Source organism: Tympanuchus pallidicinctus, unplaced genomic scaffold, assembly GCF_026119805.1.
Source record: "Tympanuchus pallidicinctus isolate F22 unplaced genomic scaffold, pur_lepc_1.0 scaffold21, whole genome shotgun sequence".
NCBI lineage: Eukaryota > Metazoa > Chordata > Aves > Galliformes > Phasianidae > Tympanuchus > Tympanuchus pallidicinctus.
Window position 1 is genome coordinate 9,440,023 of NW_026294733.1, and position 25,869 is coordinate 9,465,891.

Consider the following 25,869-nt stretch of genomic DNA (forward strand, 5'->3'; position numbering starts at 1 on the left):
TTGTTTTTTTTTTTTTTTTTTTTTGAAACTTGAACAAAAATGTCTTTACAAAGAATGTGAGCATCACAGGAAAAAAAAAAGAAGAAAACTTAAATTTCTTCTTCAGAAACAGTCTCTTCATGTGTCTTTATTCAGTGATATAATTCTTCTGATTTGATACTCAATTAAATATTCTTTAGCGATTTCATAGTAGTGTATTTTCAGTTCTGTGCTTCCAAACCTGTTTTTGCTCTACTGTCATTTGAAATATAAAAATTGTTTCAGTTTAAGATCTGTAAGGAAGTCAAATCCACCAGAAGCATTTTTTTTTCACCTTTTTTGTTTTCTTTCTCAACTCCTTTTTCTCGTGAAGTGGACGATCAAATGACGGCTTCTGAGGCGAACCTGAAGCTGGATTTTGCTCTGCATGATCCAGCCTTTTCAAAATCTGTTGAAATCTTCCTTCTTGTTGTCTGAAGTCATATTCTACACTAGAAAAATGAAGAGATGTGAGCTAATAAATGAAAAATTCCCTTTTTAAATGCTTACTTCATTAGAACAGATAGTTTCTTCATTAGAACTTGTTTACTTTGAGGATGACAGAAAAGTGGAACACACTGCCCAGAGAAGTTGTGACTTCCTTCTCTGGAGATACTCAAAACCCTTCTGGACACTTTCCTCTGCAGCCTGGGACCTTTGTTAGCAGGGGGTAGGATTAGATCTCCAGAAGTCCCTTCCAACCCCTATGATTCTGTGGTTCTGTTATAATGAGGCATTCAATAGAAGAGCCTGGTTAAAATGCAGTGTATTTTGCTGCCTTGAATATAAGATCATCTATTAATATTTTCTGAAGAAATCCTCTTTCTTTACATGAGATAAGAACTCCAATATTGTTGATCTTTTAGTGATTTTTTGTTAAACATTCAGATTTCAATTCTATTACCTAACTCAATCGTGTATCTGTCATGAATTCAAAACATTCACATATTAAATGTGAGAAGTTCTTCCCCAGTAAGGACAAAAATATGTATGAAATAATATAAATAAATAAGTCTTTGAAATAAATGAATTGAATTACCGAGGAAATAGGAAGTAGAACTCTACTCACAATGTCTGTATGGAAGCCCATAACTATTATTGGTGTAGAACGAGAGACAAGATGATAAGAGCAAATATATGCACAGAAAGTAAGGCTCAGAAGAATCAATGTGGAAAAGAGCATTCTGATGCAGTCAGTATAATTAAACAAACAAACAAAAAAGGAGTCAGCACTCTGTGCTTTTTCTTTATTATCTCCACATTTTCTAGGAAGGGGAATGAGATTTGTATCAGCTCTATCTGCAGTATAGATTTTTGCTGCAGGAGTGGAAAGCAAGAAGAAACTGACCTTTTGTTTTATTTTTCATAGTACAAGCATTTTTGGAGGAAAAAAATATTATCAGATGCATCTGTTCAATTTTATCAGCTTTGGGCTAAAACACAGTACTATTCACTAGTCACAGATCAGGAACACCAGAGAAGGAAATGTTATTTTATAAATCAAAAACTAAAACAAACAAAAAAAAAAAAAAAAGGAAAGCCTCCGTTCCTTTTTCCTTACCTGCTTCAAGTTTTCAGATTTGTATTTTGGAGAAACTGTCTCTAGAGATCAATTCAGTCTCTATTTAATAACTTTCCTTGATTTTTGAGATAACTGCTTGTTTTCAGTCCCACCTGTGTTTATTATAATAAAAACATTAGTGTGATATGTACTAGATTGGAAGTCCCAAGGTACTGCACCTAACCCTGCTGATTAGATAATAAAGGTAAACTTACAGTCTGGTCTAAATTTGCTTCTGCTGTAAGACTGAAAAGTTCTTCATTCCTTCAGTAACTCATGTAATCAACTCTTTAACAGATACAGATCAGTATACTGACTGCCTCAGGCTGTGTATGATGAGGAAGATTCAGTGACACTAACACATCATTGTGCTGTATTTGAGTCACTACTGACTTAGGCTGCTGAAGAGCAGGAGAAGAGGGCACAAGGTGAAACATTTAGTTCTATATTCAAAGACAACAGTCATGCTGCAAATAGAAAAAATACATATATGGATTTTTTTAGGCTAAACAAAACCCATTACATGGATTTGTTTAAAATAAACCTGATAAACACAAATACTTCCTTCAAAATGTAATGAACATCAAATATTAGTTACTTAGAAACTTTTTTGTAACTGCTTCTCACCAGAGGTTTCTATGAGAATGGAAATGATTACATTTCCTTAATGTTTTATGTTTTGTCTCTTAAAACCAATAATTCTTCAAAGCAGGATCTGTGTTCTTGCTTCTGTTCTACTAAGTGGTGTTCTTTAAGCCTCCAGGCAATCTTAGCATTAAGTAGTATGTACTATCCCAAAAGACACGTCAGTGTTTAACTGTTTCTTCTGTTCTTCATATATTTGCACTTCTTACCCAAGATCTTTCCTGTATTGCAACTGTGTAAACTGAAAAGGCAGCATTAAGAAGCATAGTTTATTCTCCTGCAGAGAGAAGGTATCCCGTGGTAAAGGGTTATTTCTATATGAATTCTACAGAATTTCTATATAATGTGTGTTCCTGTAAAATCCAACAAAAAGTTGATATCTTTTCATTTGAAGCGTAAAAAATAATATGGTAAATTTTGACTATACGCACATCTTAACTTTTCATTCTCTTCAGTCTACAAAGTATGTCCGTACTGGGAGGAGTCTGGAATAGTGAAAGGTGGGCTCCCAGTCTGATTATGCTGCAATTGTTCAGCATTCTTTGAAGATTCCATGCAACATAATGGAATCAAATAGCTAAAGATTTGTATTCTGACTTATAATAGAGCTTGCATTGACTGGACAGTGTGTTTATCAATTGACTGAGGTCCTAGAAAATCCATTGCTGAGAGGACCAGCTACTTGTGCTGTATTGCAGAGAGTTTGTACTTCCTCGCTTTTTGCTAATGGGCAGAAAACCAAAGACTTTCTGTGCTAATATGAATGCAACACTTGGAATTGGTGTAGTTTGCAGAACACACTACTACTAAGTTCATACAAATTCATGCTGTAGTTACTCAGCAGTAGTTATTCAGACTCAAAGTGCTCTGTTTCAAAATAATAATAAATAAGCCTTTGCTGAAATAAGAAGGGGGACGTATTCATTGTTCTGCGTTATGCAGACAAGAACTGGTGCATAATGGTATTTGGAGAATGTTCTGTTTATGTTTTCCAAGATCCAAATTTATGACAAATTTTATCTCAAAAAATCTAACACATACACAGAATTTCATAATCAGAAACAACTTCAAAGGTTTTCAAAGCATGATAATACTAGTAATGCTGTGAAACCTTGATGGAAGTTTCTGTTTGAATTTCCAAAAGTACAGTATCTTCTGATAACACCAGTGCTAACTGTTCTTTACCTGGGGAGAAAGGAAACAACAAAAGCTCCTTACATATTCCCTTTTCTTTTTTAAAAAACAGGGATGATGATATCAGACCCTTTACAGCTGTGAGCAGGACATAGCATTGTACATTTGTGAGAGATATACAGTCAGTGGAAAACTGTGCAAGGCATGGTACCTGTAAATTATACATGCGGTGTTCTGACACGTGCTGCAGTTGTTGAGGTCTTGACCAGTGTGGTAGAAGTTGCGCCTGTAACAAACAGTTGTTCACGTAATGTGTATTTGTAAGTACACTGACATACTTCTATGATAAAATATTTCCAGGCAGTAACAAATCTTCAAGCATTCTTTGAAAATAGCTTTTTGCCATTTTTTTTCTTGTAAGAAAATTTGACATACATGATTGTCACCACAGTCTGTCGTATCCTGCTAAGTTTTTGAACAGCCACACAAACCTGTTCTACCCACATGAAAATGTGTGCAAAGACCTGGGTTTTCGTCAAGTGGGTAAGTCATTGTCGTGTTCTGGACTCTTACGTGCAATTGAACCTGCACAAATATCTCAAGGCAGCCCTTCTGTCATGTTGCAGACAAAAATAAGCTTACCGGGTGTATTCCTTAGTTATACTCAGGAAATACTATTGATACACATGATACAATGCTAACATTAGGGATCCGGTTTTATGCACAACCAGTTGTGCACAAATGATTTACTTTATGTGTCTGAGTGCTGCTGTTTTATGCAGTATATGAGATGTTGTGGGAAAAATTAATTCCATCCCATCCAGGCACAGCATACTAAACCAGTTACGTTGTTTCTAAAACTGTATGTGTGATAACCTAGACTGCACACTGTTTTATTGAAAAAGCAAACAAAATTATTGTTTGCTTGTTTCTTTGAAAGATCCACTGGCTGTTTTGTTTTTCTTCCTGAAAATAAAATTTTTTTGATGGAAATACTACATTATCATGAAAGGCAACTTTAAAATGCATCTAGGATACATTTACTGTAAGCTGAAACTGTTGTTAATGGTTTGAAGAACATTAATAGTATATTTTTAATATGTAACTTGACCACAGAAATATTTAATATAGTACTTTGTCATGTGAATATATCTTCTTCCTGAGTGTTCTGACATGAGTTGTGTGGGTAGTATGGATATTACTTATAATTCATGAATGTGTTACATAAATACTTGTTGTGGCTTTGGCTAATAGATATGAGACTGTTCACTAAAACTGAATACAGATCATGCATTCTTACTGATACTGCAGAAAGCAGTCATTCTAAAATATGAGACTCCTAAGAGTCTTGCTAACAATCTTCATATGCTCCATGTTCATAGCTTTAATAACTTTTAAGCCCTCACCTTCACTTCCTGCAAAGATTTCTTGACACACTGGAGGTTAAATTAATAAAATTAATTTAAAAAATTAATGTGGTCTTTTGCCTTTTTCAATTCTAAAGGCTTTCCCCTTAAGTGAATATGTTGTAAGTGATATAATGAAACGTAACCAACAACACAGTCCCAACAATGAAAGCCTGCAGATGTTGTGCACTGGCCACTAATTTTTTTGCTTGCTCACTAAAGCAGAATTAATATTGAACAGAAGCATGGTTTTGCTGATATGAACTGTTTCAGCAATGGTCTGTTTTGGCACTAAATGCATATTTGACCTTGACAGAGAAAGCTGACTTGCCGTAGATTTGTTATATTACTTAGTACATTGGACTGTTGGGTTTTCGTTGTTCAGCTGCAGAGAGATGTTAGCTAGATGGAGACTGTCAGCTGTGTGCTGGCATTGTACCTGATAACATAAATCTAAACAACATGGAGTGCTAATAAACTTCCGCTCAGTTTACTAAAGGCAGTGATAATTGAAGCCAACCTATAAAGAGACTTGCTTTTCTGTAAAGGCTCAAACTTCCCAAAAACTGAATGAAATTATTTTTGCAAACTCATCTTTGAATATTTCACAGAAAAAATATAGTAGCAAAAGTTAAAAGAGCGATAACATCTGCTTCAGGTTTTTGATGAATTTGTGATATTAAAATGCACCGTACCCTTCACTGAGGGCTCTGGATTTTTCAAGGTCTTGAATTACATTCAAAAGGACTTTAATCTTCTCCTGGTTTGACAGCAAGGATTCCTCTACAGACTGCAGCTTGCCTTGTAGAGCACATAGTTCACCATGTGTCAAATGAATTTGATTTATTTCACTAATCTCTTTGTTGATGTGTGGTTTTATTTCATTCCTTGGCAGATAAGACTTCGTGTGAAATCCTTCTAAAGAGCCATTACATTGGGAAACATCAGACAGAGTAGAATTTTTCTCAGTTTCAGTACTAAATGAAGAAACGGATTTTGATGCATTACTGCTGGTCGATGACATTACTGTGTGATCATCATTTGTTACTGTCACACAGCTGGAATCTGTTTTATTCTCTACTGTCTGTAGATAGCTTCTGAGGAAACAAGGAGATGAACTTTGATTCGATGGAGGTGATAATGGAGTAGTTTCTTTACTGCTTGTGTCTTTGCTGACTACAAGCAACTCGGGATCACTGTTAGCTGTTTCACAAGAGTCAGAATGAGGATTACAATCATTGCCGTTAGTGGAATCACTTAGGCAAGGGTATATTTTTTCAGGAATAGATGACAGCATGCTGGTTTCATTGTTTTCATTACTATTTATGATAGTAGAAGAATTAGAAGAATGCAGTAAATTATTTAAATTCATGGTCGTGTCTGATGCATCCATGGAAGTATCACTGTTTTGTGGAAAATTCACATGAATGTATTCAGGCACCTGTGTAGAAGCAGTTGTCTTTTCTGTTATTGAGGAATCATGGATTTGGATATGTCCATTTTTTTGTGCTTCTGGCAGTCTTTGACTTGACTGACCATCCGCTTTACTAATCCTGAATCCATCTTCCAAATGGCTACTTATTCTTAAGTAACAGAAGTCTGAAGACATAATGTCTTGTTCAGAAAGATTGTCATTTACTGGCATGCAGTCTTTAGTCTCACTTGGCATTTCTGTTAGTGATTTGCTTACCAGCAGCTTTTTTCTTCTAAAAACAGGGAAGTGTTTCCTGAGGCTAGGAGATGTTTGTATGGCAATATTCTGAAGCCCCTTCTGAGCCTTTGGAAAAGATGGAGGTTGTAACAAAAATTTGTGTTGTTGAGATATTTCTGTATTTTCAATCATTAATGCAATGTCTTGGGCAGGATTATTATCCACATCAGTGACATCCACTGTCTTTGTGTTGATACCATCATCCTTGAAACGAACTTGCTGAGATTTGCTTCTGCGGTGATGTGGCTGTCTCATAAAATCAAATGAATCCAGACTGTTTCTCTTCAGTAGCACCGGGCGCACTTTCATGTTTTGCTGGGCCATTGAATCACAATTTAAAGTCTGCAAGTAATGGGTCGCAAAGAAGCACATTACATTTGTCATTTGAACTCTGTCATATGATTGTATACCTTAGATTCAAATGAACACCTTGCTAATGAACAAGATAAGCATTTCATTCTTCTTGTTCTTTTTCAAATTTAGTTGCTCATTAGATTGAACACTAAGGTAAAGATATTGTATATAAAATGTAAAGGAAGATTTATTGCAGCTGGAAAATGCAGAAAGTCTTCTGAAGCAAACACGATTCTTCATTTTACGGAATTGCAATAGACAGCTATGCTTACAGTTAACTCATTTAAAGGTCACATTGTGTCTTATGGCTTTCCCAATGGCTCTTAGTTGTCAGTCACCTCTTCATTATAGCAATCCAGCTTTTTTTTCATATGACAGATTAGTCATACGTCTTAAATGCGTCCTGACTAAACAGACGTTGCAAATTCTGGGGGCACTTTCATTTCCAATGCATAGTTTTACTGATGAAATTATATTAATTAATAACAAACTGAATTGCTTTCTTAAGAAAATTTTCCTCTTCAGCCGTGTTTTTACTATTGAAAGTTAAACTAACACTTCAAAATAATGTAGCCACTTGTGACCAGATAAAAACATAGCATCAAGCAGGGTTCAGTAAGAAGCATTACTATGTGTAGTCGTTACTTCAGTTCTTGCGAACAGGCCAACTGTATCCGAGGTACTGTGTCATCTGGGAAAGTCTTGTAAATACTTTGGCATCAGAAGAGTGGTCCAATCTGAATAACCAGCAAATGCAGAATGACATATTTCCTGGAAGTAAAAAGACAATAATTGTAGATGAACAAATCACCAGATACGATCTTGTTCTACTGTCTCTAACAACTCAATCTCCTGTAGTTTTGTAACTCTGACAGCAAGATCTCTAGTAGAAACTGAAAGTTGTTATTTTTTTTTTAATTTGGAGCACCTCATATGAAATGTCATAAAACAACCAAAAATGGATACAAAACACTGATATTTCCTTCAATTCAGTTAGTCACACTATAATACACCAATGATACATGCTTCAGTGGCTGAAGAGATGCAGAGTATTGTTGTTTCCTTCTAAGAACGTGAGCCACGTGTTGATGTGTGGTGCATTATGGTATGAGAAATGCACGTAAAGCAGCACTGCTAATGAATATGTGATGTATTGGTGCTGAAGTAAGAGAATATAAAGGTACCAACTGTAAAAGCTATCTTGCACTTTTCAATCCGTGTGCAGACACTTTGACAAGTAGCTGGCAATCGCATAGGCCATGAGGAGTCTTGTTACTTGAATATTTTTTGCGATGTAAGATAATCTGATAGAATTTTGCTGGCAACCTATTATTACAAATGTAGACTCATGACGGCCCCCTGAATTAGAACATACAGGTATATCACATATTGTCTTGATCAAAATAGTGTACTGTATTTTTTTTAGTCAGCACTTTTTCATTCCAGCTGTTGCTGATTCTCACCAAAATCATCTGTGCTGTGGACTTGCTTTCAAATGTTCTTCTCCACAGCGTTTTGGGCTGAAATTCAGAATATGCAACAAACAATGATAGACCGTTAAGCTAGCTGCTGGAATAGAATAGAATTGAGCTAATAAAATAAATTTGTGCAAAATATGAGAAATATACCACAGGATTTCTAATAGTCCAAAGAGATTTACTTTTGTGATTACAGAGATGCTTAATATTGTGACTGAATTCCCAGCATGGAATTATACTTGTGTTCAACTGGCAGTTTAATTACCTGTACTTTTATTGTTTTAGCCTAATGTTTTTTTTAAGCATTGCACAAACTTTACCATCTTTAATTTAGGGGACTTAATGAGCTGGATGTATTGGGAAAGGTATTTTATCACAGTGTAATCAACAAATTTATGTAGCCCCACGTCATTTCAAGCAATATAATTTAAGCAAATTAATAATACAATACCATTCTATTATGAAGCTTTAGAAGAAAGTGAAAGTATCAGATATTTCAGTGCAGAGACAAATGTCACAAAAGATATCAGTAAACAAATATGTACAGTAATACAAGTTATACTTCCATGATACCACGTACCTTAAATTGCCATGCTGCTTATTCAGTGTAAACAAGTTAATACAATAAAAACATCAAGTTGTTACTGCAAACAAAGTTCAGTGCCAAGATCTGAATTCTCATATTGTTTACTAATTACTGGAGCCTTTTTACAATTTTATTTGAGAATCTATCCAAATATTGCAGTAACATTCCCTACGTCCCACCACAGCTGCTCCAGGCAGATAGACTGCTTTAATGTGAGACTACTTTAATTCCCAATTAAAGTAATGGATGCCAGGTTTTCATGACTGACCTTGCATTCAGCCCTCCTATTCCTTCCCTTCCTCAGGCAGCTGCTCACAGATCTCAGGAAATGCCTTTGAATTGTTTGGTGGTTTTCTGTTTTTTTTTTTGTTGTTGTTGTTGTTTTGTATTTGCTTTTTTTTCCCTGAATCACACAGTGGATTGCTTCCAATCTCCTCATTCACTGGTTGCAGTTTGAGGGAAAAGTTAAATATTTTATCTGGTTTTTATATTCCTTCATTTATAGTTTGACACCTTAATTTTCCATTTTGCTTGACTTTTTTTTAAAAAGTATTTTTTATTTCTTTTAATGACAGTGTGACAGTAGTATTCTACTTCAGTGTTTCTGGGAAAAGGAATCTCAACAGACTTTGTTAAGAAGCAAGTAAATCACCAGGCTAAAAGCATTTTATGAGGGCAAGAAAACGATTAGTATAATCACCTTCCTTAATGAGCATCAGCACTTCAAACTTCCTTGTTCACTCTAGATTATTTTGCCACCTTGATGGTCCACCTACCAAAGATTAAACAGATGAATTTAAGCAATTCTGATGCAATGATACTTGATAGAGCTGTAGTGACTGAGTGACTTTGTCATATTTGATTTGTTTTTTTTAATCCTGTGTAAAACCTATTTTCTGTAATATGCTGCTAGAGGAATATTTTTGTTTGCTTCATCATGTTACTACATTAAAATTTCAGAGCTCGATGAAAAATACTTTATCCAAAGTATAATTAAAATCTTAAATCTAAAAGTACAAAACACAAGGGCTGCTCTGAATGTAATGTCTCCAGTTTTACTGTGTTGGTAGTACAGCAGTAGAGGTTGAACCGAACCTTCCTGTCAGTATTCCATTACATTGTGTTGCTGTGTGACGGGAGGCAGCAGAGGGACAGTCTGAGACAGTAGTGTCTGACATGGGAGTCCATGTGAATCAAAAGGTGAAACTGAATTCCTCCATGTGGAAAAAATGGTACCCACTAGCATTCATCAGTGTTTGTTGAACGTTGGTAGAGACCAAGCAGTAGATGTGAGCACAGTGAGGAGGTGAGCAGTGTGTTTCAGCTGTTACAACTGTGGTTCATCTCCACAGGTGCAGATTTTTATGAGCACTGCATGCAGGCTCTTGTTCATCACTGGCAAAAATGCATAGCCAGTGGTGGTGACTGTGTTGAAAAAGAATGTTTTGTAGGTGAGAATGTTCTCTATCAATTAATGTTACTGCATTATTTGGTGTATTTTCCATAGAAATAAATAGGAGACATTACTTTTGGAGCAGCCTAGTGGTTATTTAATTTTCCAAGTTCTTAATGTTGCTCCATTTTTTCTTTTTTAAGTATTCTCTCAAAGGTAACATCTAGGGCATCAGTTGTAGTAAGTCATTCTAGGATGAATTTTAATGAACGGATTTAATTTTTATTACATAAGAAACCCCAGTGGAGTTTATGGTGCTATTATTTTTTTAGCATTTTTATGTTCAGTAAAGGCAGAGACAAATTCATCACAGTCCAGTGGGCTGCAGAATTATTTTTAATAGTTTCACCTCTGATTTAATGTCATTTTCACGTTTATAGAAGGCTCTTTTATAGTAGCATCAGGTTACCAGGAGATTTTGCAAGGCTAGAACAGAATAATAGAAGTCATTATGTGAACATCTTGTAGCAATCTCTGCAGATTATACAAGAAAAGAAAAAAACAAAAACAAAACAAAACAAAAAAAACCACCTGTCAATTAATTTGAAAATAAATGCTGACCTCAGATATTTAAGTGTACTTTTTTCCCAGTTATGGATGCTGCAGTATTTTGTATCCACAAAGAACTGTCCTATCATGTATTACAATACCTGGTTCCAGCACTCAGGAACACTAATGCTCTTGTTACTTTTTGCATGTTCTCAGTGTCCCTTTTAGCACCACAAGCATTCCGGGAGTGTAACAAATGTGCTTCATCTTTTTCTTGATGCATTACTTTTCATCCTCTTCCTGTCTGAATCTTGCCATCTTTTAGAAGGGAATTTCATAGGATTTTAGGAGATAGAATGCTTCAAGAATGCTTTCTTGAAGCATTTATGTGCTAAGATGTGAAAATGTTTGCGTATATTCAGCTGGAGTTGTGACTTGCTCATGGCTTGATGAAAGGACCAACATTGAACAACGTTGGTGTTTTATACAGAATACTTTATAGTATGTGTAAGAGACTTGTTCATTTGGATTGATCCTGTTATATTAGGATACTGGTGAAAACCTGCAGCTGCAAGTATGCGACAATACTGATCTTCATTAGAAGTGCTCTTCTTGGTGGATAAATATCTGGGAAAAGAATATTTGTTTTCTTTAGATGGATGCATCATATGTTTTATAGGATGGTTAAAATCAAGCAGTGGATTTTGATGTTTTAGGCAAAGAGATGTACCCTAATTATTTGCTCACAATGCAAGTAGTTAGGGTACAAGCAGCATAAGGGAATGAACATTGGTTGGGACTTCTAACTACTAATAAATTAAACATATTAGTAATTTAAACCAGTGTGATTAATTTTTTTTTTTCCTATGTGTTTTTTCATGGACTTGGATCAGCATGAGTACTGACCCAAGCTGAAATATATCTCTTCAGGCATAAGCTGTTAGCCACCTAGCTGTGTAGGGTGCTGTTCAAGTCCAGTGTTACAATTCTGTTGCAAAGTTTACTCCAGAATTTGCTGGAAGGTACTATTAGACATCTTCTGTTATGCCTGGGAACATTCATTAATAGTTTTGTTTGTTTGTTTGTTTTAAAAAAAGGACAAAATACAGATAAAAATGTGTAACACTTCACAGTTACCTGCCATAGGAGTTATATTCCTTAAGGTAGTTTAAATATATTTAATAGTTACTATAACTAATGGTGATAGTGAAATCAAATCCTAGCTGTATTAATTTGTTATCGTTGTACTGCAAATTTCTCAGCTAAGCCATTCCTTTCAGATAGGGGGATCTTTGGTTTGTTAACTTCACCATTTTGTTTGATCTTCTGAAAGACTTTAGTGATGCTTTCAGGTTGTCCAAGGATCTATTTGCTTTCCTTAAGCAAAATGCTTGACTTGATCTTTTAGCAGAGTAATTTGTTTGTGAAATTAGCAAGGGGCAAAAAAAAAAAAAAAAGGCTTATACTGATTGGAATTGGAATTTATTTCTCTTTGGTCAGATGGAGAGAGGAAATGGTGGAACAAGCGCTGTTGTCAGGAGGTGTCTCTAACATCAGTACAAATTCTGGGAGTTTCATAGAAGTTTCTTTAAAACTATAAAGAAAGTAGGACTGGGAATTTTAGTGAAAGCTGAAGAACGTTTGTGGCCTCCTTTTGTGTGGCTGTGCTTGATAGCTTCGCTTTTGGAAATCACACGTAGAAAGCCACAACATCAGCATTTTCAGAAAAGCCTCTGAACCCTGCAAACTACAGCCAAAGGCAACTTCAGTTTCCTTGATGTGGCCTCTCTAAATATAGTGATTCTATGTTTCTGTAGTGATTTTATTCACAATATATCAATTAATGTAATGTTTTAAAAGTTACCCATATTTATTCTGTTAGAGCTTCAGTCTTAATTCCAAAATGGCAGAATTCTGAAATGACAACTTTTTAATGTTCAGGAGATTTTTGGTCTTATTTCGACCATTTAGAAACTGTGCAGTGATTTTCTCTGCCTTTCAAGCCTACAAAATAAGCAGTACCTAGTTTTTTCAGCATATACTGAATAGAGGAAGTCACCACCTTTAAGCACTGATGTTAATGTGAAATATCCCTGTCTCATTATTCTCCAGTCACCATTTTTCCTTCAAATTGCAAATGTTCAAAAGCTGCTGAGGAAATTAGTCTCAAGTGAGGCTTAATTTCCTTCTTTTATGGTGTTAATATTCAAAGACAGCATGTGGAAAACAAATATTTGTTGCTTGCAAAAATTATACATGACCAGGACAGTCTGTCATGCAGTGAGTAACTTCGTATGCAGATCTTAATGCTTTCACAGCATTTGCTTGCAGTATCTCATTGGGATTGAAACAGAAGAATTATCTTGAAATTCTAAATTGAAATTGAAATTCTCTCCCAAAAAAGCCTTAAGAATAGAAGTTTTAACAAATATTTTACATAGCTTCTTCCGTAAGAGAATGGATGAAGATGTACTGAGAGTATAGACAAACTGCAAGCAGGGTTGTGAGGGAAATATTTTCAACTGAAAATGTATGAAAGGTGCAGAGCCTACGAATTAAAAACAATTTCCCTACAGTACGAAATTGCCTACTGTGATGAAATACAGGAAAAAGCTGACAGAAAGGAGGACACATGAAGCTGCTGAGAGCAATTTTTTAAATGACCTCTACATGTACAGGGATGTTCATCAGTCACAGCAAGGAGTCTTATTTCTTTGAGTCTTGCAGAATAAAGCAAGATGCTGTCCATGAAGGTGAATACATTTGTTATTGAGAGAGATGAAATAATTTGTGTAGCATAGTTTTGTGTCTGGAGATCTCTCCAATGCATATGTTGTCTTGGGTAGTGTTTCATTATTTATTCTTTTTGATGAATACATAGGAAATCTAGTTCTGACCGTGAGCAATGCCACAGATCTCTGTTTGTATTCCTGTATGTGTGTAAAGGTTCCCTTCTGCAGTGGTTTCAGTAATGCTGAACAAACTGTGCCTGAGCACCAAAGACCACATTTATTTATTTATTCAAATCCTGCTTGTAGGTTTTGTGAACCACCTAAAGTTGGGATCGGGACACACATAGAGTAGAATTTACTATAGATCAGTAATACATGATGCAACAACTTTCTAACTTCAAAAAGAGAAGATTTTAGCAGTGGGAGAGATTATAGGATTTTGTCTCTGAGCAATAAAACAGCAAGGTTTGAAGATTACTTCAGACTGGTGAGACAAGGTAGGGAAGGTGCGATGGTATTTACCCTTGGGAGAAAAAAAATTGGTCTTGGCTGAGCAAGTTTTAGGAATACAAATGGGCCCTGGCTTGGCTACACTTTGCTTGAGATGATGTGATGCCTTTCTGCATGAAGTGTTGAAGATGCAGTGAAAAATAAAAACAGTGAGGATTTTCATTTATTTATTAACATAATTTTGAGAACTACGCTACTTGAAATTCTGTTATTTTACTTAAAAAAAAAAACAAAACTAAACATCAAACCTACCTCGTCTGAATACATGAGATGATAGAGCCCATTGGTGTTTGGGAACAAAAGGTTTTATAGATTATAAAAAACACAGATTTCATAGATTATTAAAAGCTCTTTTGGAGCGTTAGTGGTTGTCAATTCAAAATTTATAGTAGGGAGATTATCTAAACAAACTTTTACTGATTACAAATGAATAAATTCAGTCCTACATAAACAGCTTAGAAGCCCTTTTTTTTTTTTTTTTTTTGGCAGTGTTTACAGAGGTAGCTGTACTTAAAACTGGGCAATTTCTCTTGAAGAAATGCTTGAGTGCTTACAGGGAGATGGAAGTTATCCAATGTGACAGGTTGGTGAGTTGGAAAGTGCTCAAATAGCTGGTTCATATCATAAAATTTCACTGCTTTTTCGTGTATAAATATGGTATTCTACTATTTTCTTGTTCATTGAAAAAATATTTGGAAGTACTTTCTGATTGTGTAAAAGTGTAGACATACATGTTACACCTGAAATTACTGTACATTTACATCCAGGCTTTACAGAACACCAACATATGCATACCTGTAGATATAGATATATAGATAGCCTGTGCGTAGGTAGACATGCAGTCAGAGATTATTGCTTTGCAGGCCTCAATACTTTGATTAGAACCACTCTAATTAATAACGTTTATCTCTTACCCTTTTCCTTCAGTGGGTAGGTTTAACAAGTAAGCCAGCAAATAAACTTAATGTATCTCCTGAGCAGCAGTCTAAAACTACATTTAAAGGGTCACAGTTTGCCTTCTCGCTACCACATTTCCTGCAGATTTTTACGAGCACTGCACGCAGGCTCTTGTTCATCACTGGCAAAAACGCATAGCCAACGGTGGTGACTGTGTTGAAAAAGAACATTTTGTAGGTGAGAATGTTCTCTATCAATTAATATTATTGCATTCTTTGTTGCATTTTCCAAGGAAATAAATAGGAGGCATTACTACTGGGTTACTTTTTGACGTATGTACATAATGCATATTGAATACAAGACTTTGGCACCTTTCTCCTGATATCCAGTACCTTAATACTTCTGAGGTCTTGTTGTTCTTTCAAATATCAGTTTCTCATTATTACCAAATGATTTCCTCTATATCACCTGTGGTTTCTGTAGTTTTTTTTATTTCTCTGCCAGTCTAGTGTGTGTTGTTTCAACTAGTGGAATATCAAACAAAAGACAGCAATATCTTCCAAAGTCATATGTTTGTCTGAATTTCTGAGCTTGTTTTATTCAAAACTTTATCTCCTAAGGTTAACACTCCTTCATTTCTGTTCTGAACTTCTTCTTACAAAGTGCCTACAACACTTGTTTACTTAGTCTACAACTTTTCTAGACAGAGGAAGAGTAAACCCAGTCCATCTCAAGTGTCTAATGCTGGTTCAGTAACACAGTCCCTTCCCATCATTCCTCTGGATTATTTTTTTTTACTATCCTCAGAGCAACAAAAATTGATGAACTTCTTACAGTAGATTACTTCATTAAGAAAATCATGCTTCTTCAGAGTGCTTGTTCCACACTGATCTTTTCAGGGATTCATTTAATGTGAGAATCTTGTGTTACACAGAGATCTGTGTCATCCTAGAACTGAGTTGGAAGTGTCCCTTAAATGCTATCTAGCCCAACCCCCCTGCAGTGCACTGGGACACCTACAGCTCCATCCAGTTTCTCAGAGCTCCATCCAGCCTGACTTTGAATCCACCACACTTGTGGGCAACCTGTTCCAATGTCTCATCTCCCTTACTGTAAAAAATGTCTTCCTTATATCCAGTCTAAATCTCTCCTCTTTTAGTTTGAAACCATTTCCCCTCATGCAATTGCAACAGACCATGCTAAATAATCTGTCCTTTCTTACAGCCCACCTTTAGCATGTTTGCATGTTGCTGTAGCATGCAGGGGTAACTTTTAAAATGGCTCAACGCGTAGTTGGTAAATGTTCACTGAAAGTCCAGCTGCATAGAGGCAGATAAACAAAAACTCAGATTGCTGTTGCAGAGTATGTCCATTCAGTTTAACTTTGGCAATATTTATTTAAATCTGAATTCCTCTTCTTTGCACACCGAGAGTAGGCGTCTCTTGGTTTCAGTCTTGCTGACTTGGACAACCAGAAACCATTATTTCCTTAATGGGATTATTTTTATCTTGATGCATGTAAAGCTCCTTTTACAAAAAGGAAACATGACCTCTGTCCCACTTGTATATACTGAATATGATTCTTCTGTGTTTATTTATGAGCTGCAGAATCTTTAGGTAGCAATATATATGGTTAAAACTAAAATTCAAATAGTAGGAAAATAGTATTGCATATTAGGTTAAATTTCAGTTAATTAATGGTTATGAGAGTGATTGTGTGCCCTTGAGAAAAAATAAACATGCAGAATGCAGTAAGGCAAAGTATGTAACAAAAAAAAAAAAAAAAAAGCCTCCTTCTATGAAAACTTCATGGAAATGTCATTGCTATGCTTCAGGATTTTGAAAAGACCATAACGAAATTGTGTCTCTACTATGCATAATGAACTTTACATATGTGGGATGCATGCACGAAATCTGAATTTGAGGGAAGACTATTTCTAACCTGTCATTTAAAAAGAGAAGGAAGTTGCTGGTCTTCTGCACTTAATTGTTTCTGTCATTGCAGTATTTTTTTTACCTTTGGTGAACCATGTGGAAGAGACAACTGTCACATACATATTAAACATCCTGCATATGTTGGGAGATGGTAAAAGAAAAAAAGCATGCAGGTTCTTGCTTAAAAACATTCTCCCATGATTCTGGGCTTCCTATGAAAGAATGTAAACCTGTGCAGAAAGCTTGTGTCTCGTCGTGATAACACATCTGGAATTTAAAATCTGCATCTTGAGGCTTTTTTACCTCCACTCGTGCAGGCTAGTGGGTGACATCAGAAATGCAAATGACAGTACGTTTTGCTCTCATTAGTTGCAATTTTTAAGTACTAGGCTAAATATACCTTGCTGTAGATCTTTCTAACCTTCTGGTTCTGAAAAGTATTTCAATGTGAGGGAATTGAGTTATGGCAGGTTAGAGACTGGATTACCAGAAATTGGCTGACAGTTACTGCTGGAGGTATGGAAATTATACTGATTGACTTTGGCAGGTATATACAGAGAAGGGCATTTCCTGTTAGCCTCTCTATTATTTGATGAGAAAAGCTGCAGGTGGAGGACTCCTAAGAAAATCTGGTATCAATTATGATCATGGCTGCTTTTCAGTATCAGAGGAATCTCTTCTCAAGTTTTATCCATCTTAGTGCAGCCTGCTAAAGCAATCTAGTGATCTGGAATGCCTTCTTTTTCAATTTTTGTGATATGAAGAAGTGATATAAGTATTGATGTGATTGTTAGCTGGGATTCCTGTAAAACTTTTGTTTCGTTTCATTCCTGAAGTGAATAAGCTGAAATTATCTGATCTTGAGAGGAATCTGAGAGAAGAGAGCAAGAGGGAAACCTTTCCTTATTGTCTGTATCTGCTATGAGTTATTTTACCTCAATGTAAATGTGAGGTAAATGTGACAATGTTGGCATATATGATGATGGATACAGTTAAATAACAAGGAATACATAACAGAAAACTCATTGATGTTCCTTATTTATTTGCCCCTTAGCAAGTCCCTTCCTTTGGTTTTGCATTTGCAGATTTCCGTATCTATTCCATACTGTCCATTGTGTAGGCTTTCAGGAAAACTCTGAAGACAAATTTTTACAGTCATGCTTTCAGTTTTGTTCACCAGCTGGTACCTTCAGTTCTCTGTGATTTTATTCTGTCATTTTATAGCCCACTTCTGTCCTTTTTATTTTAATGTCCTATATATAGTTCAGTGTTGCTTGTGAGGTGTCCAGATTATGCAGTACAAGTGCCTTTAAAAATAAATTGTAGTTATTGCCTGGCTATCTTTTCTAAAGGTAGAGAGAAGTTGTTTTCCTGATTACTTAATATTTGTTAGGAGAAGATTTGAAAATAAAGCACTGCAGTTAATTATTTGCAGCCAGAAAGTACTGTAGCCTTGCAATTGCTCTGTATGCTTTCCAGCACACCCACTATTAAGAGCCCCAGGCGCTGAACGAAAGCTGTGCTGCAACTCAGTTTGCTAGAGGTATGAATTCTAAGTTAGAACATTATTGCCATGGGCAGCATTATTTCAAAATATTTATGGCTAAGTATTGTTAATTCTTCAAAGCAGTAGGGTGGCAAATCATTCAAATTCGGTCCCACTGGGGTAAGGCAAGAGGATGATTTGTTTATCACACTTTAATAAAATACTATTCTTTTATCCTTTGATTTCTGCTGACTCAGGTAAGGAGAGTTTTAAATTGTGTCAGTACTAACAATTTCTAAGTGTACAAAAATAAGGGCTTTGCCCCATGATATTTAGGAAAAAAAATATGCTTATTTTTATTGGCAGCTTTTTAAATTGTGAATCCAGTAAGGTGAAAAAGGCACAAGTTGAAAAGGGCTGGGCATTCGGCTGGAACCCAAAGGCTCTTAATGACTGAAGTGCGGAGGGTGACAAGTTGAAAAACATACTATGGAGGTGGATTTACAGTTTTTCTGTCTGCTGTTTACCTGTGCTTGTGAACGAGGTGTGTGATGCGTTCAGCTCTGAATTTTGATAGTTTTTGCAAAATCTCTTAATATTAGTTTTAGAAAGCTGACATAAATAGAGGGAGACTACAGTTAGAGGATCTTATTGAGGTACCAGAGAGCTCTAAAGCTGGGGTAGAAACTCAGTAACTATAGATCTTTCAGCATGGTATGTACTATTCATATAGAAACAAGAGGAAGAAAAGGTACAGCTGCATACTTTAGGAGAATAAAGTGTAGTAAGATAATGAGTTGTTTCTGGCTCATTTAACAAGATGATAAATTCTATAGGAAAATTAATAAGAAGACATACAATGGCAGGAAGAGGGTGAGATACTTCAATATGTGTTTTTTGAAGGCAGCTAGAATCAAGCAGGCCTTGTGCCTAGTCTGTCTTCAAGTTCTTTAAGAGAGGAGAGCTGCAATCTGATTTTTTAAAACAGTCACAGAAGTGTAGATGAGCATTTTACTGTCTTCCTGATAATACATTTCTGAGGTGACAGAACACACAGGATAGTGATCACACTTTTATAATCTACTGATTGGTCACTAAAAGAGAGACTAAAACCTTTAAACACAAAGGTCTCTGAGCCTCGCTGAAGAAATTAACATCTAATTTCTCTGGGCAACAAAAGCAAATGTCTGAGTGATGTCAAGGGCAAAAGCACTCATCTCAAACCACCGCAACTTCTTTGCCTTAAATCACATAGCTTACATCTGCTTTTATAACTGGTATGAATGCAAATTTTGCTTTAGTTAACAAAGTTATTTTTAGAGAAGTTAATTACTGATAATCATTTCTGTAGTAAATCTGCACTGCCCTGAGTTGTTGAGGCACCAGTTTGTCTTTCAGTGTTGTTTCGAAATTCAGTCCTTTCTGAGGCTCACATTTTTAAGGTGTCCGGGAGCTGTGAAGATTGAAATATGCATACTCAAAAACTATATGGAAATAAGTGTTCTCAAAAATACCTTGTAGTCTGAAATGAGTTTTCCACATGGGAAGGCAGTAAACTTCAAAACAGACAGGAAGATACATACTTAGATACTTAGTAAAGTCTACAAATAAACTGAGAATCGTGCTCCTCATAGGATGGCAAATCCCTAAAAAGTAGTCTGTAAGTTAATCACTTTAAGTAACTGTCTTAAAATCTCTTTCTCTGTGCTCTCCAAGACTCCTCTAAAGACAGTACAGAACAGCCTATGCAATGAGTATTTCACATGACTGTGGCATCGTTACTGAGTTTGAAAAGAAAAGAGCAGTCTGCATATTGACAATGTAATATGGTCAGCCCTACTTTGGTGTTTCAGGAATGAAGAACATCTTTATTGTATTTTGTATCTCTGGGATGTCTTCCTGGGGGCTGTCATAGCATTGCCAGTAATTTAATAGCAGTTATTTCCTTTACTCCTTATGCCTTACAAGCAGTACATCACATTAGTGCCTCTGCAACAAGGTTATATTCACAAAATTATAGGCTTTTTTTTTTTTTTTAATTTAAAATTATTACTTTATTTCCTCAGAAATAGCTTCAGGTGTAAATTCTATATCCTATATACCATGACAAATTTCAGTAGTTTACTTCTGAAACTGATACTGGACATGATAGTATTAATTTGGAATTGTGTCTAGTGGAGGTGTAGGTTGCAGTAGTTCAAATCATAGCCCTCCTTTGGTACGTTTTGTTACATATGTACTGATGTTCCCACACGTTATTTATTGCAGCAACCAACCATAGAAAAAAATCCTTGTAAACCTGTTCAGGAGACACATGCAGGTAATATCAGAGGCGTAACAAATATGGAGATAGAGACAAATGTTCCTTCTTTATCAAAAACAATAAACACAACGGCATTATACCTCTTTCAATTTCTAATCTGGTTTTATTGCTAGTTTTACAAAGTTAAACTGGTTACAGAGTACCAGTTCAATGTTCTTAATTTGGAAAGGGACAAATGACAATTAGAGCTGCCAAACTGTATGCCATACATATAAATATCAGGAATAGCACCAGGCTCCTCACTGCAGCAGTTTGACTTTATCTCCGTGTTTCAGCTGCTAAAAAAAAAAAAAAAAAAAAAAAAAAAGAAAAGGAGTAGCGTGGATTTTTTTGCTAGTTTAGCTATACCTAATGACAAAACAGCACTAGACTTTACAAAGGCAGACTGTGATCTACCACAAGGATTACTCCAAGCAGGAAAGGCAGTGCTGTTTTTAATCCCAGCCTAATAGAAACCTAAATATTGGTGACTGCTAATGTTTTGTGTACCCTGGGAAAACTGAGGTTTTTTCTTCACCAGTAATGTATGCTGTTATACAGACTTCAAGTCTCTTTCCATTAATGGCTTCAGGATTGGATGTGATTCTCATGGACTTTTGATAAAAATTGTTGCCCTTGGGAAGCTCAAGTACATGTGTACTGTTACTGAAATAGTAATGGTTAAAAAACCCACCTTATTTAATTGACAATAATATGTATTAGTGCATTTCTTAAACAATTTACTATTTATTAATTGTAATTATGTGCAAGTTTCTAGATTTGTTAATATAATGCATAGGTGTTGGAGAGATATTTTCATTGAGCCTGATTTTCTCTGTAACATTATTTTAAAGCAAGAGGCAAGTTTTTGAAGCTTCTATCATTGTTAAGGGTAACTTTTCTGATAAAGCCTTACTTTAACCATCCAAAATACATTGTAGTAGCATCATCAGTGATTATGCAGTTGAGCTTTTAAATTTAATTTTTCTGTTCTTGTCTTATGTTCGGTTCAGCTGAAAGGGAACAAAATGAATTAAAGGGTGGCTGAGTTCTGGGAACAGATGAGCTGGCTCTATTCTGTTTTAAAGAAGTGAATCACCAGTTTAAGACATCTGTCTTCTCAAAATGTGTAGATTTAAAGTACATAGTTTAGAAATAAAAGATGTTATTGCTCTTTCTTTGCTTAACTTTTTGTACATGCAAGAATAAATTGCTTAATTCAAGCCATATCTTTTAGGCCTAGTTGTCGATCTCCATGGCAGACTGTGTGCTTTATTTTGTAGTGCTGTACAATTGGAAATACCTTGTTACTGCTTTGTTTTTTCCTGCTGTTACATTTCTAGAGGACTGGGTTCTGCACAGCACAGGCACTGCTTTATCTGTTTCAGTCCTTTTACCAACTGCAAATGGCCAACCAAACTTTAGTACAATAAATATTTTTCTGAACGTGAAAAAAACTTAATATTGCTCATCTTATACTTTGACAGCTTGTATTTGCATGTGTTTCAGATGTTTTTGTGGAATACTGTCTGGGAAAAGCAGTAAATTTTACAACCCTGTATTTTCAATACAGACATACTCATAGGATGAATCAATTACAGTCTTTATTCTAGCTATGGACTGTAGAAATTCTGGGTTGGATTTACAGAAACAAATTGCAGCTGCAGTGAAAGAACTGTATGGAATTAATGTTATTTTTGAATATTGTTGGGAAATCAACAAAATGTTTTTTAAAAAGAGTAAAAGCAAAATGCTGAAGGATGTATGTTCTAAAAACATGACGCTGCTGTCATGCCATAAAACTTCTCAGTGCTTTTATATGTGTTTGAGAAAGTCCAATGCAATAATTTCAGAGCTGCCCTGATTGTCTAGCTTACTACTTATTTAAATCTTACAGAGCAGCTGCTGTTACTATTTCATTATTGCATTCTTAGGCCATCAAAAGCGCTTGAATTATCAGAAATTATTCATGTTTACATTTTGTTTGCTTTTTAATGATGAGGATTATGTCTTTGCACTGTGGCTCAGTGTTGGTAAGCGTAAATATTACTCCAGTATGTCAAATCAGTGCCTTCCTTCATCACTGCAGAAGTCCACCTACACAAAAATTACTCTGAGTAGCCACTGAAATACTCTTACATTAGTACTGAAGGGGAGCTTCATTCTATCATGTTTCTGTTGCTGTTTGTTTTCCTTGTGCATTTACTGTATTTATTCTTGTGGTGCTGGTATTATCTGAAGTTACTACGGCAACCTGTCACCATTTGCTATTATAAAGTATGCTGGGATTTAGTTGCTAGGTGTTGAAGTTTGTTGTCTTACTCATATGACCCTAATATTTTTCTGATACTTCTTCTGTGCATGTTGCATCCACAGCTAATATTCACAAATTCACCTTAACAACCAATTTCTGTTACTTTAGCTAAACTTTTCCAGTGCTTATATTAAAGCAAGTCAGCATTGTAATTCATTAAAATTTGATGAATTTGATATAATAATGCTGCTGCTGCTGCTTTTTTTTCCAGTGGGCAGGAAATTTGATTATTTCCTGAGACATTTTCTCCTGTGTCTTATTTTCATTTGACTTCTCATTTACTTTGCATTCCAGCTGGAAATGTTATTTATTTTCTGATCTATTTCTTTACTCATATGTTTTCTTTAATGTTTTTTATGCTTTTTGAAAGCATATCAACCAATTTATTAATTCAAAATTAGAATTCAGTGCTGCTTCTGTTCCTGAACTCTTTTATATCTAAATGTGTGTGAATGTTTCAAAATTGGAAAACATCCTTCTTATTGTATCACTTTGAAGAAGTACAATATATTCCAGTGTCATTTCTGATAATTTTTCTTATTATTCTTAGTATTCTCTCATCAACAGAGTGTTTACTCGATACTCTTTTTTTTTTTTTTTTACACATTTGACCTAGTTTTAAGCAGCCTCTCTGCTTTAATTCCTTGGATAAATCCTAAACACAGCTGAAATGACTTTCTAGGCTTCTGCTTGAACTTCATCTTGTTTTGTTCAACCATTCAGTCCTTACACATAATACGTGATTTAATTAAATAAACTTTTAAATCCTCAACATTAGACTATTGTTTCTGTAGGCTGTGCTTGCTTCCAAATTTCTTCTATCTAGTGAGCTTGCAGTCTTCATTCAAAGTGTTATAGGTAGTTACTGTGCAGAACTGAAAATAGCTTTTTTCAAGCAGTTCATGTTCTTTGCATATTTTATAGCAGGTACTTAAACAGCATGGGAGAATTTAAGAGCACAGAGATTTGCAGACTTGATCACAGCTCTCTATATTCCTAAATGAGGCTGTTTTCATGGTGAAGCTGAGAGAGCATGAATACTTGAATTATTCGAGGCTGCATCTGAGAAGTGAATGTTTATTGCTGGTGTTTCAGCTTCAGAAGGGGAGGGGCATGCATTTAACCTATGAAGGAGCAGGCAATTAATTTCTAATAGCTGAGAGTGTGGGCAAGAAAAATATTAGAGATTAATTTGGCATATTTTTGTGCTTTACAGATGTCTGGAAATGATGGAATAAGTTTTAGTAGCAAACTAGCTGTCACCTTTTTATTTATAAGGTAGCATTAAGTCACACTGATATGAATTTGACAGGTGGGGGCAAAGCACCTGTATAGTAATGTGCTATCTTTGTTTCTGGCTTTTTTTAGTAATCAAAATATATGATCTATTAATTATAAAATGACAATACATGATGATTAAGATTAGGCATTTGTGCTGTAGCACAATAACAGATATAGCTAGACATATTTTAGAAGTTGGTTACAAGAGCAACAAAAAATAACCTTCTTAATGTCTTTAAGCCTTTAAGCAACATAATGGATCTATTCAAGGCTTGTAAAGAAATTCTACTTATTTCAATAAATGATTGTTTAATGAGTATAGAAAAGCATTTTGTGGCATATGTTTAATAAAAATAAAGGTTATATTAAATGTACATTATTCTCTAACTTCTGCCAGGTTTTTTTGTTTTTGTTTTTTTTTCCAAAATCAAGACATCAGAAAGAAAAAAATAACAGTTTCATTACTGCATCCTTTGTAATTCATTATTATTTCCTCTTACAAATTTAACATCACAGGAAACATTTTTCTGATTCACAACTGTTAAAGTGAACTTCTACTGCAGGAAAATCAGCATTTCTTTTTAAAAAAGCATCAGTACCCGAGAACACACGGTACCTTACCTGAAAGCTTTGAGTGTACCCACAGGAAATGTCTTCTTAGTCTTACAAAGTAGATAAGCCTCTCACTAGCTCTAATGTTACTCCAAAATAAGCTATAATAGGTCTTTTATATTGTAATTGTCACTGTTTATATGCAAGAAGTGTACTAGATCTGCTCACGCAGGAATAAATAAATAAAAAAAAAGGCAGTACAAACTGAACAGCAGCTAACATGAAAGTAAAAGACCTCTAGTGGCCATAACCTGAAGTTAAAGGAGGTTTCCCTTTAGTAGACAAAATGGTTGTGGACAGCAGTCTGCATGTTTGGTACTTTGGTAACGTATGTATTTGTTGACTTTCTGACACAGCAGAAGTGTAAAGCGAAGCAGAGTTCAACAGAGAATCTGATCTGAAGGACAAATGAGCACAGAGGGACTGTGGGGAATCACTTCTGACACTTCTAAGCCTGCATGATGAAAAGAATCAAAGTGAAATCAATCTAGAAAACTATTTTGCATGCTCACTTCCTCCAGATTCTCTTATTTTAATAGAATCAAAGCATTTAAGCAGATTCACTCCTAAAACAGTAATGAAGAAAATTAAAATGTATCAGTAAAGAGGATTCTTCACTGTCTTAAAGGAAAACTAACAATAATTAAGCATGCTATTACTGAGAGATAAGAAGTATCTTTGTCAGTCTCAGTCAGTGGCAGTGAAAACCCAGGCTTATGAATCATTTTATATATTGCATTGTTTCGGCTTTAGAAATAGAGGGAAATAAAACATTTACTTGTGAGGAAGTTTGAGAGAAGTTATGAGAAAAAAAAGTATTCTACCAAGATTTAGAGTTCAGTAATAGTTACTTCAGTGCCTATAAAATTCATTCTTTCTTGCAGTATTTCTTCCTGTAAAATACCATAGCCTTTATTTCTACAATGATTAGAAATTTTTATTGCAGTATTCTTTTCTTCCTCTGA

At 35.2% G+C, this 25,869-nt stretch overlaps 2 protein-coding genes across 2 annotated transcripts in view; one reads left to right on the plus strand and one right to left on the minus strand.

The window, feature by feature from the left end:
- Nucleotides 1–25,188, minus strand: INSYN2B (inhibitory synaptic factor family member 2B). The gene is made up of 4 exons (XM_052684911.1): nucleotides 24,914–25,188; nucleotides 5,460–7,600; nucleotides 3,570–3,644; nucleotides 1–470 (listed from the first exon to the last, which is right to left on the minus strand). Exons 2-4 carry the CDS (start codon nucleotides 6,857–6,859, stop codon nucleotides 284–286), a joined length of 1,662 nt encoding a protein of 553 aa, XP_052540871.1. The 5' UTR covers nucleotides 6,860–7,600; nucleotides 24,914–25,188; the 3' UTR covers nucleotides 1–283.
- The window catches only part of DOCK2 (dedicator of cytokinesis 2), a 153,837-nt gene that overhangs the window by 62,179 nt on the left and 65,789 nt on the right, over nucleotides 1–25,869 (plus strand). The gene's annotated exons all lie outside the window — the stretch shown is intronic.

Excerpts from the sequence above, each read along its gene's own strand:
- INSYN2B (XM_052684911.1), bottom strand. The coding sequence starts at position 6,859 with ATGACAAATGTAATGTGCTTCTTTGCGACCCATTACTTGCAGACTTTA. Across the intron at positions 3,645-5,459 it reads TCCAGAGCCCTCAGTGAAGG|GCGCAACTTCTACCACACTG; the intron begins GTACGGTGCATT and ends TGTTTGTTACAG. Across the intron at positions 471-3,569 it reads ACCGCATGTATAATTTACAG|TGTAGAATATGACTTCAGAC; the intron begins GTACCATGCCTT and ends TCATTTTTCTAG.